This window comes from Engraulis encrasicolus, chromosome 4 (genome assembly GCF_034702125.1).
Source record: "Engraulis encrasicolus isolate BLACKSEA-1 chromosome 4, IST_EnEncr_1.0, whole genome shotgun sequence".
NCBI classification, from domain to species: domain Eukaryota; kingdom Metazoa; phylum Chordata; class Actinopteri; order Clupeiformes; family Engraulidae; genus Engraulis; species Engraulis encrasicolus.
The window spans coordinates 13,573,223-13,585,722 of NC_085860.1; the positions used below are offsets into that span (position 1 = coordinate 13,573,223).

At 45.5% G+C, this 12,500-nt stretch overlaps 1 protein-coding gene across 1 annotated transcript in view; it reads right to left on the reverse strand.

Annotated features, from left to right (window-relative positions):
* Positions 1–12,500, reverse strand: part of cftr (CF transmembrane conductance regulator) — a 50,689-nt gene that overhangs the window by 16,839 nt on the left and 21,350 nt on the right. Inside the window, exons 13-22 of the mRNA XM_063196727.1 lie at positions 11,809–11,895; positions 11,157–11,292; positions 10,529–10,731; positions 10,094–10,285; positions 9,384–9,615; positions 8,114–8,245; positions 7,974–8,011; positions 6,662–6,942; positions 5,499–5,578; positions 4,084–4,234 (exon numbers count right to left, since the gene is read on the reverse strand). Coding sequence (XP_063052797.1) covers positions 4,084–4,234; positions 5,499–5,578; positions 6,662–6,942; positions 7,974–8,011; positions 8,114–8,245; positions 9,384–9,615; positions 10,094–10,285; positions 10,529–10,731; positions 11,157–11,292; positions 11,809–11,895 — 1,532 coding nt within the window. The remainder of the gene's footprint in view (positions 1–4,083; positions 4,235–5,498; positions 5,579–6,661; positions 6,943–7,973; positions 8,012–8,113; positions 8,246–9,383; positions 9,616–10,093; positions 10,286–10,528; positions 10,732–11,156; positions 11,293–11,808; positions 11,896–12,500) is intronic.

Below are 12,500 nucleotides of genomic sequence, written 5' to 3' on the forward strand. Positions count from 1 at the left end.
TGTGTCATCTATTATGATATTTTTTGACCACGACAGCCAAAATGAATATTTAAATCTGACTCGGAGAGGTCAACCGTGGCGACATAAGGACTGACACCACTACATTGAGGGGAGGACCAGGCCAAAATCATCAACAGTCCACCAGGCAAATGCCCTGTATGCCTTATGGCCAGTCCAGCCCGGTACCCTTCAACCTTTGGCCCCGAGCTGGCAAACTGGGCCAATGAGAGAATGATGCCAGGATGGCGGACCAGGAAATCCCTTGCCGGCCATACACCATCTCTCCGTCTCTGTCTCTGTCTCTGTCTCTGTCTCTGTCTCTGTCTCTGTCTCTCTCTCTCTCTGTCTCTCTCTCTCTCTAGCCATTCTGTCTGTTGTTTTCAGTCCCCTAGCCCTGCTCCCTCTCTTGTTTGTCAGTTGTGGAAAACTGCTAGTAGCTTCTGCACAACAGACAGGGCCGGATTAAGAAGGCCAGGGTACCCTTAGGCCACAGTTGTGGGCCCCCCCCTGGATGGCAAGTGGGGGCCCAAGGCTGCAGCCATACCTAGCCTCAGCGTTAATACGGCCCTGACAAGAGTGCCCACAGCCTGCCAGCGGTCCTGCATGCTGACCCAGGGGATTGCAGACGAGAGAGCCTCAGGAGCCACAGACACAACAGCCACGGATATACAGCCACTGAGAGCTAAATCCCCTCGGAATCCTCTGTCACGCCTCATGGGGAGCATACAGGGTGAGGCAGCAAGACAGACATACAGTATATAAGGTATGGTACACATACAGTGTAGGTTTCCCGTTTACAATCATTCACATTGTGAAGAGGGGCAAGATGCTAAGCTGCCCACCACGTCAGCTCATTTTTTGACTGATTTTCCAACAATCAGAGTGCGCAGTCAGTGATTGTTTACAAACGGGAAACCCATGTATACAGTATCGTGTATACATGAGTTGAATGGAAGTACATTCTGACAGTGTATGCACCTTCAGGCCGACAGTGCCTGTGCCGTGCTGGTGCCCGTTCCAGTGCCTAATTTCGAACCTGTTGGCTGTTCACGTCGCAAGTCAGAGAACTGGGGTGCATTTCTGGAAAGCGTAGTTGCTCACTATGTTAGCTACTTTGCTGGTTGCAATGCAATTTCCTATTGGCAACTACCGAAGTTGCTAGAAATGCAACCCTGGAAAGTTGGCTTGAAATGCAAACCGAAAAATACTTGATGTTTCTTTGCGGACCGTGGTGACAATGTGGATGTCAGCAGGTTCAGAGCCCGATATGAATGCAGGCACTTTATTTCCAAAAGTAATTGTTGCACCAGTACCGCTCTAGTTAGCCTGAAAACAGTAAGAGAGACAATAAGAGAAATAGAGGAAGAGACTCACTGAGAGGGACACTTTTAAAGGTGCACAGTGTAAGATTGTGGCCAGAGTAGGTATTGCAACTATGCTTCTCATTGAAACTGTGCTGTCTATTGCCAAATTTGATCTTTTCATGAATAGTAATAAATAATGAATAAAGTTTTGCAGCGAAAAATACCTATTTCTGGAAATTCAAAATGGCGGACCATGGAGAAAATGTATGTATGTAAAATGCAATTTTCCCAGTCATAATGAATACTTAGAATTGAATGGTAATTATTTGTTAAAAAGGTAACATTTGTGAATGGATAGTGTGAATTCTGGAAATGAATTACTAAAAATATTACACGGTGCACCTTTAAAGAGAGAGAACCAGACAGAAAGAGAGAAGAGTGGGGTGAAATGAAAACAAATTCTTAGGTGGCGAGAGGTCAATAGAGAGGGTGAAATACAGAAATAAAAGAAAGGCAGATGGAATGAAAACAGTTGTGGTAGTAGATAAAGCAAAGTGAAAGAAGAAAAAGAACAGAGATTAAATTCTTGGATGGAGAGGACAGAATGAGAGATACAGTGTTGTGATAACAGATAAAAGAGAGGCCAGTGGACTAGGCAGAGATTCCTTGGGGGTGATGAGCGTAAGAGACAGCAGGAGGCTTTCCCTCTGTCCTGTCCTGTCCATCCTCCCCACCCCGCCCAGGGTACTTCCTCAGTGGTCAACAAGCTCCTCTCCTCTCCTCCCTCTCCTACCCCCGCCTCTCCTCTCCTCTCCTACCCCCACCTCTCCTCTACCCTCCTCTCCTCTGCTCTCCTCTCCTACCCCCGCCTCTCCTCTCCTCTCCTACCCCCACCTCTCCTCTACCCTCCTCTCCTCTGCTCTCCTACCTCCCCTCTCCTCTCATCTCCTCTCCTCTCCTTTCCTAACCCGTTCTCCCCCTCTCCACACCCGTTCTCCCCCTCTCCACTCCTCCTCTCCTCTCCTCTCCCCTCCAACCCCCCTCTCCTCCTCTTCCTCCTCCTCTCCTGCCTCTCTCTTCTCCATCCTCCCCTCCCCCATCTGCATGCCACCCTCAGAACATTCAGCCATCAACATCTCTCACTCTTGCTCTCCATGTTTCCCCCTCTCTATCTCTCCCTCTCATGCCCTCCTATCTCTCTGAACATGTTGATCACTCCTCACTGCCCTTTTCTCCCACACTCCAGAACATTTAACCATAATTTCTCTCCCTCTCTTTCTCCCTCTCTCTCTCGCTCTCTAACACACACACAAACCCTCTCTCTCTCTGTCCATGAATGTGACTCTCTTTGTTGCCCCACTGTGTGTGTGTGCATGTGTGTGTGTATGTGTGTGTGTGTGTGTGCGTGTGTGTGTGTGTGTGTGTGTGTGTGTGTGTGCATGTGTGTGTGTATGTGTGTGTGTGTGTGTGCGTGTGCATGAGCGCAAGGAAGACTACAGGCGAGGACAAAGGGGTCAGTTGTCCCAGGGCCAGGGAGAGCAGGGGGCCAAACTAGCTCCTATTTACATCGTAGGTATCGGATGGGGGCCCTTTCAGACAACTTCATCCTGGGCCCGGCCAAAGCTGTCAGCGGCCCTGCATGTGTGCATGTGTGTGCAAGTGTGTGTGTGTGTGTGTGTGTGTGTGTGTGTGTGTGTGTGTGTGTGTGTGTGTGTGTGTGTGTGTGTGTGTGTGTGTGTGTGTGTGTGTGTGTGTGTGTGTGTGTGTGTGTGCGCGTGCGTGTGTGTTTCCATCTCTCTGGCACGATGCCAAACACACCGCGTGTACAAGCGAGTAAAGGGAGACATAGCGGAAGAGGAAGAGAGGATCCAGTGTGGAGAGACACGGCAGACAGTGAAAGAGATATATCTCTTTAGTGTTAAAGAGGCTAGAGAGAGATATATCTCTTTAGTGTTAAAGAGGCTCGAGCCACTAGACTCCATTTGACTTCTATGTGACCCCCCTCCCCTTCCACTCGTCCTCTCCCCTCCCAATGTCACATCACAAACACGCAGACACAAGCTTGACACGCACTGGGGTGTGCGCACACAGACAGACAGACGGAGAGAGAGAGAGAGAGAGAGAGAAAGAGAGAGAGAGAGACAGAGAGAGAGACACAGACAGAGAGAGAGAGGCAGAAACAAGATAGGCAGAAAGAGATTCTCAGAGAAAGAAAAACACAGACATGCATGCATGGCATGCTAGTATAACTGCTTGGGTGGTGACATTGTTCGTTCCTGCCAATCCCCGTAGGATTTTCACCAGCTCGTAAATAAATGGAACAGAATTGTAGATCGCTACCCTCTAGCTAGTTGACTCTAGCCTCTCTCAGTGGAAGAGACAAAACATCTTCAAGCTCCAAAAAAGAAATCCATTTATTAACAACAACCTAAGTGTTTTACCTTCAAATTGACTCATTGCTTCAACTGAATCATTACTGACACACACAACCACACACACACCACACTGCCCTACAAAGGCAAAGTGCAGTAACTGTGTTTAGTTTCAACTGAAAATGATCTTCATTACATCTCCTTTGTCTTGAGACAAAACCTTACACTCTAAATGTGTCCCGTTTTAGAGATATTGCTTTGTCAAAGTGGTAGTAGCAACAATATCCAACCTTTTACCAAGGCTTTGGCGGCATTTTCTGTTTCAGTGTTGGCGTAGTTACTGCACTTTTTCCTTTGTAGGGCAGTGCACCTCTGTTACTAGGGCAACAGAATGTTGGCTGGCTCACCTTCCGTCTCCAGCTGTTTGAGCTGCTGGCCTGTGCGCAGGAAGTACTTCCTCATGAGGATGAAGATGATGGCCAATGGGGTGGCGGCGAGGTAGATGTACGGCCGCAGGATGGTCACCACCAGCAGGCACCCCACCACGATCAGGAAGAGCTGCAGGGGGGTGGAGGGGGGGGGGAGTCCAACAACAGGAAGTGAGGGGTAAGTAAGGGGCAGCCGTGGCCTAGTGGTTAAGGAGTTGGACTCAGAGGGCTGCAGGTTCAAATCCCTTCCTCCCTCCCTTGAGGCTTCTTCCCTGACTGTAAACAGTGGGTGTGGACTGGATCCGGAACTCCCTGACACTATCCTTTCCTGTTGAAAATTACAAACGGTCCATTCGTATTTGCTGCGTAAATATAATAATTTAATGAAACAGTAGACCTATTGGAGGAAGGAAGATCTTTTATTAGATTATGTGTACTTGAGTAGCTCTACGTCATCACCTGAAGTCTGTCCCAATCTTTAGGGGAAAATTCGACTTCTCTTTATTCTCGAGGGAATGACTTGCTTTTTAATTTCACTCCAAACGAGGTGAAGTTCAAGTGGAAGTGGAAGTGGTAGTAATGGGACGCAGCCCTAATCTCACACTGCTCCAGGGACTATAACCAATACCTTGTAAAGTAACTGTACGTAGCTTTGGATAAACAGAGCCAACTAAGTGTAATGTAAAGTGATAAACCTGGCTTAGTTAACCTACAGGAAATGGTAAACCCATTGAATACGGGGATGGCGTGGTTCTATAGAACTCCATTCAACAGTTTTGAAACATCCACGACTTATCTGCGAGAACACTTTCACCCAAAAATTGCCCCATGTCCCGACCCCAGCTGTTGCCTCAGTTATGAATGGAACGTACAGTACGTTGTGCCCGTATTCAGGTCAGTGGGTAAACCTGCTGATATGTAGCCCCATTTAACTAGGAAAACAAAACGAGGACTCTGGGCTCTTCTGTTAGATGATTTAACACTGCCTTAACCTGGTTTACTCCTGAGTCAGGTTCTTACATAATACATACCACCCTGGAGGGGGGCCAAGATCAACATCAAACACATTAATGGCTTCTGGGATTGGCTTGGCTCTTCACATCTCAACATGGCTTTTAAGATCTTTTCCCCCCAAAATACTGCATCACAAGATTTCAAAGGAGGAAATGGGTGTGTCTGTTTTTTTTGCTGCAGCACAGCACCACCATCTTTCAATTTAAGATAAGGTTTATATGATGCGCAACTCATAAGCGTTTCAAAGTGCTGCCATATTTGTTGACAATCCTTTAGGAGATGAGAAGAGAGAGAGAGAGAGAGAGAGAGAGAGAGAGAGAGAGAGAGAGAGAGAGAGAGAGAGAGAGAGAGAGAGAGGTCAACACATCACTTCATTCTACCTGGATGAGATCAAACATCAGCAGAGGGAGCATGTCGTCGATGGTGGCCATGTCTTTGGTGAAGCGGTTCATGATGCGACCTATGGAAACAAGCAACAAGAGAGAAGGGGATGATTCACTGGCTCATGTATCCACGTAGTAAAAAAGGTGGGCATCCAAACTGCCACGAAAAGATAAAAACATTTTTTGAGGCACTCCTTACTAAAGTTTAAAAGCCTTTATTAAACGCATTCAAGCCAGAGTTTAATAAAGGCTTTTTAACTTCAGTAAGGAGTGCCTCAAAATTTGTTTTTATCTTTTGTACTCTCTAGGAGTTGAATCAACAGCACAGCTGTAACATGCTGCACTGGTTTGATTGCAGGCCTGAAGAATTGGATGATGCTAAAAAACTACAGGAATGAAAAAAAAGCAAAAATTGGCTTCAACAGCTGACTTGAAAAGATGTTTGACTACTAGATGTAGTGTAATGCTTGATTTTATCTTATTTGTACTTCTGCAAGGCTAGCAGCTTGATATAGTGACCTGGGCCCTACGTGAAATTATTCCATCTGATGGTCCAGAGAGCATGAAGCTCCATGTAAACCCTTAGCCTCTGCCTGAAGGACTAACACAACAGCACAAATACGGAAGAAAAACTTCTCTGACCTCAGCAGCTGTGTGTCTAAGATTAACTCGGTGGGAAAGATTGTAAATGAGTTTGTTTTGGATTTTGTTTTCTTTGAAGGTGAATTGAACTCAAAGTTAACATGAAGCTAGTCTGACTAGACCCCAGAGCGGACTCCCACCCACTAATGTTCAGTCCCATCTGGTATCAAAACGCGGAGATTAGAACAAAAAACAGAACACAGAACAGACCACTGGGCAGGACCTCAGTAACCCCAACCCTCCCAACTAAAGCTTGTTACCAAAACTGGTGTTTCAAATGAAAATAGAACCAGATTGCATCCATATCCATTCCGCGTCATAGCCCGAGTTCCACCAAGTACCAAAACTGGTTGTTCAAAAAGAGGACGATTTCCCGCGGCAATGGGCACCCCCGGTACAGCAGCCAGCATCTTCAATACCTACACTGCCCACACCCACCACCATCCCGGAGACCCAAACCCCACTCCCATTCCCCCATCCACTCCACCTCCATCTCCTCTCCCCACCCCCAGCCACACCTGTCTTCATGGTGTTGAGCACGGCCATGGGTGCCCTGAGCACGGCTGCCAGCATCTTCTCATGGAGCTTCATGGAGATGGTGATCATGGTGTGGACCAGCGGCAGCCCCCGGAAGAAGCCGAGCGCCAGCACGCTCTCCGACGTCGCCACGTAGATGTAGATGATGTAGTAGATGCTGGTGGGCGTGACGATGACGGGGAAGAACTGCTGCGGCTGTGTCATGTTGGGGTAGTGCGTGGCGTTGTAGTTGAACCAGTGGTGCTCCTCCCGCCAGACCTTACTGACAAAACAGACAAGAGGAGAGATATGGGTCAGTTGGGAGTTCATGCACATTGTTAAACAGACAAGAGGAGAGATATGGGTCAGTTGGGAGTTCATGCACATTATTAACCCATTGATGCCTGATGTTGAGTTGCGCAACATTGGCCCTGGCGCCTGGAGTTGCATTACGCAACATTCAGGCTCATGAGATTTGAGACAACTTTATTAAAAATCTCTGTTTGTTTGAGATGAATGAACACATTCTAATGAAAGATGAGGGTCTTAGCGTTTAAATACAACTTAGTGAATATTTTTATGTGCTTCAGAAGCTGAGATATTTAGGTTTTTATAGGCTGAGGGCAGCTTTTCTTAAAAAGGGCTCAGGCATTCAGCACCGTTTTTTGCAGGTGCCTTAGGCGTCAATGGGTTAAACAGGCCAGAGGAGAGATATGGGTCAGTTGGGTTGAGTGGATTTTCAGACAGAAGGTGCAGTGTTTGTGTTCTAAACTAAGGTGGATGTCTATTTCCTTCACTGTCAACATGTCACCTATAAACTATGCTACATCCTTTGCCTGACAAAATCTGATTTCATCTAATTGTACGAACATAAACGGTATAAACTGCTTCTTTTTCATTTTTTATTTCTCCTTTATTTTACTGGGTTAGTCACATTGAGGCTATAGGCTCATGTCCAAGTGAGCCCCATGCTTTCAAAAGCAAATGCTTTGAAAACCTTAACATATTAATCATACAGTATTATCGTCTTTATTGCACATCAAAGCACTAAATGACATGGACTTGGAAATAACTAAACTTTAATGTTCAGTGGTGTAACAGCCGCTTTATTACAGTACAGCACTTACTCAACTGCAAAACAGGAAATGGTTTGGGGTTAAAATGTAGGATTTTCTTTTACTTCAGACATGTAAAAGTTTTATGTTACCTGGCATGTTTCGATGGTATAGCTGCCGTCTTCATCAGAGGGTAAGTTTTACTAAAACAGTTAGACATAATGAATTTCATACGTCAAGTAAACGATGGTTTACTTACTCTGTGATCAAATAAATGCCAAGAACCGACAGCGCGACCTGGAGACAGAGAAGACAGTTAATGAAGTGATGGAGGATAACCTAATGGTGTATACTTAAAGAGAGTGGTTGGAAACACACGGTGGAGCAATGTACACATACCTCAGCTGCAAAAACTACGAAAATAAATATCAGGACATAAATTAGGTTCTTGTTTGTGGACACATAGCGGAGGTACGTATTCCATTTGGTTGTTTCAAAGACATCTTCGATTTGCTGGTCAGCAAAACATGCCTGCAATGGTAAAGAAAAGATCAAAACTCTGTCCATGAAAGCCATAATCATTCCAATTAAATACTAAATGTATGTGAAGGTAAATAAAGTCAGGCGCACAACAGAGACTGAACCTGAAATCAGACTGAATTGAATTTTTTGTTTCCAGGGAAGTATTCCAAGAAATTGCTTCATTAGCAACCCAGTTTCATTAGCAATCCAGTTTGTTAACCCATTGATGCCTGATGCTGTGTAGTGCAATATTGACCACAGCACCTGAAACTGTATGAGATTTTTTTTTAACTAATGTTGTTATGTTAGAGTTGAATGAACAAGTTGTAATGCAATATGAGGGTCTTAGCTTTTAATTGCAATTTCATTGCATATTTTTATGTGATTTAGAGGCTGAGATTCTTTTTTTAGGCTGACAGTAGTACCTTTTAGAAGCCATTTCTTGCAGGTGTTCGAAGCATCAATGGGTTAACTTGGAGGTAGTAGCAGATCGGCTATTAAATGAGCCTAGAGTTCTCAATCAAGCTCTTCCGTAAAACCGTCTCTTTCTCAATGTCTTAACTACAGTATGTTACGTACATGACATATTCAGGTTACATAATAGAAGGTTTACCACTTTCTGTAAGTTCACTTAGCCTGTATGTTCAGTTAGCCTGGTTTATCACTTAGCCATAAGTGACCCATACCATAAAAACTCCAGCAGAAGCTGGAACATGGAAGACGGACGCTATCAGGGGAACACAGCTGACATTTCACTTAGAATCACTAAACAGTCTTCTTTTCTGGCATCAGGGACGCTGACAACTTTGGACAGGCCCGGGACAGTCATCTAAAAGGCCTCCACACCCAATGTATACCATGCAATAAGGACCCAGTTCTGGGCCCCCTTCTCTACTCAGGCCTGGGACAACTGACTCCTTTGTTCCCTCACTGTCAGCGTTCCTAGCTGTCACCGTACCTCAATCTTTTTTAGCAGTCGGTACAGTATTACATAACATTACATTGCATTTGGCAGTCACTTTATAACGAAAGCGACTTACAACTGAGGACATAATCATTAGCCAACATGACTAGCCGATATGAAGTGCACAGGAAATATACAGAACAACAACTGCAGATGTTAAGTAGAGCAAGAGTCCAGTAATACCTCAATATGCTCTCCGTCCATGTCTCCGCTGAAGTCAAAGTCGTTGCCGTCATTGAAGTCGTCGGAGAGGCGCCGTGCGTAGATGTCCACCTCTGCGGCCAGCTCCGGGCTCTGCGGCAGCACAGACATCTTCCTGCGGAAGGAGGAGCGGAACGGGTCTCGCCGGTTCCCGCCGCCGGCGTTGGTCATGAAGTCCAGCATGGACTGTCGCCGCTGGCCGGCCATGTGCACGCTGGGATACAAGACACAAGATACAAGATATTTTATTGTCATGTGTATATATATGAAGCAAATATATACTATGAAAAGCTTCCCTGCTCGGAGAGTCCCAAAAAAGGTAAAAAAGTAAAAAGGCAAAAGTAGAAGTAGGAAAAAATATATTTAAAAAGTTGAAAGCTGCATTTAAAAAAAAAGGCAGGTTGGAGAAAGGGGAGACATGATGAGCGGATTCCTTCCTATGGTGATATTTTTGAATTCATAGTTTTTGAAAAAAGGTTTGCACACTCCTTTGGATTTTTTCTTCTTTAAGTTATTTTTTCTTCTTTTTATTTAGGCCTATTCATTCATTGGCAATGACGTTTCGACCTCTCGGTCTTCCTCAGATTGGGATTGTGCACAAGTAACTCTCCACAGATATTTTTGAATTCAACAGCCTGAAGCATTGAGGGAAGAAGCTGTCCCTGAGTCGGCTGGTGTGGGCGCGTATGCACCTGTGGTTGTGGTACACGTCGCCGCCGGAGAACGACTCGTCCACCAGCTCGTCCTCGGGCATGAGTGATAGCTTCCTGTCAGGCGGCGGCCTGCGCACCATGAACTCCTCGTCCCCCGCCGCCGAGCTGGAGGAGGGGATGAAGGAGAGCTTACGGGCCGCCGCGGCCAGGGGGTTGAGGAGCACCGACGACCTGGACAGAGGAGAGAGAGAGTAGTAGAGTAGTAGAGGAGAGTGTCATTTGTTATTGATCCAGAGGGAAATGAAGCTGTCCAGTAGCATACATAGGCTACATTGAAAACAGAATACACAAGACATTACAAGAATAAAAACAGAACATACAACTAAGACACATTACACATATGTTAACATATAGCACACGCTTACATACATTTAGCCAAAGTTATATCACCCCACCCCACACACACACACTCACCTGCGCTCCTCTCTCTGCTGCTCCATGTAGGACGGCGGGGGAGGGGGCGGGCGAAAAGACGGCCTCTCGGACCGATAGCCCGCCGTCTCGTCCACGGAGACGCGTCGCAGCGTGTCGGAGAGGATGGAAGTGCGTCTCTCGGCCTTGACGTCGTCATAGTGGTCCATGCCAAGCAGCAGGGAGCTAAAGTCGGGACGCTGTGCCTGGTGAATAAAATGTTAGTTTTTAGTGAGTTTTTCTTATTTACTACTATTCTACATTATCCATGGCTTTTCTTTTTATACTGTAAGCTCTTCTTGTTATTTGGTCAGGAGAAACCCCCATGTAGTAACACATTTTGGAGTATAAGCTTCTCTGTAATGGGTCAGGGGACACTCAACGTCATTGGAGACATGTGCATCTGCTTGTTGTGGCCGTAAACAATAAATTCTGCAGTGCTTACCATCTGGGGGGTGTACTAAGAAGTTGGTTAAGGAGTAAACCAGGTTAAGTAAACCAGTTAAGTCTGGACTCCAGGCTCTTCTATTTGGTGATTTACCTCTGAACTTAACCTGCTTTACTCCTGAACCAGCTTCTCAGTATAGGCCAAAGAGTTGTTTGTCTGCCGATATTCCTATTTCTACTACACCTGCAGCTCGTGGAAGGAGCCGTAGAAGAAGACGTCGCCGTTATGGAGCAGCAGGATCTTGTCGGCGCGCTTCAGGTGCTCCAGCTTGCTGGTCACCAGCACACGCGTCTTGGAGGACATCAGCTTACACACGCACCTGCAGACCAGCAGACCAACAACAAGGAGGAACCAACAAGATCAACTTTACAACGATGTACTCTGCATCTAATTGGACATCGAATTCCACACACATCCTCAGCCAGACAACCATGATCAACTACCACATAGTGAAAAGAGCATAGAGCTATGTAGTCAAAGTCAAAATCACTGCTTGAATCTTAGCTCATTTTAGCTTAGCTCATCAGCTTCCAAACGCACCAGAGACAAGTAGGAACCAACAACAAGATGAACTTTACAACAATATATTCAGCATATTCTTCAACAGAACTGGGTTGCTTGCAGACATCCAATTGCACACACATCCATCCTGCAACTATAGTGCAAAGAGCATACTATATATTCAAAGTAGATATCATCATAAATCATTACAAATTATGTGATTGTGCTTGTGATTGTGTCCAGTTGTTACTTTTGGTCTTTATTTCGGTTTGGTACTTTATAAACACAAGATTGTACTTTAGCTAAGGAAGGTCTTTGTTCCGTGTCCACAGACCTTTCAAAGATTTCCTTCTCTGTGGCGATGTCCAGGTGGGTGAAGGGAGCGTCCAGCAGATACACATCAGCGTCCTTATACACTGCTCTGTGGACACACAACACAACACAACAGATATCCTTATACACTGCTCTGTAAACACACAACACAACACAACAGATATCCTTATACACCGCTCTGTGGACACACAACACAACACAACAGATATCCTTATACACTGCTCTGTGGACACACAACACAACACAACAGATATCCTTATACACGGCTCTGTAGACACACAGCACAACACAACACAACAGATATCCTTATACACAGCTCTGTGGACACACAATACAACACAACACAACACAACACAACACAACACAACACAACACAACACAACACAACACAAGACAACACAACACAACACAACACAACACAACAGATACACACACATCAGCATCCTTATACACTGCTCCGTGGACACACAACACAACACAACACAACACAACACAACACAACACAACACAACACAATACAACACAACACAACACAACACAACACAACACAACACAACACAACACAACACAACAGATATCCTTATACACTGCTCTGTGGACACACAACACAACACAACACAACACAACACAACACAACACAACACAACACAACACAACACAACACAACACAACACAACACAACACAACACAACA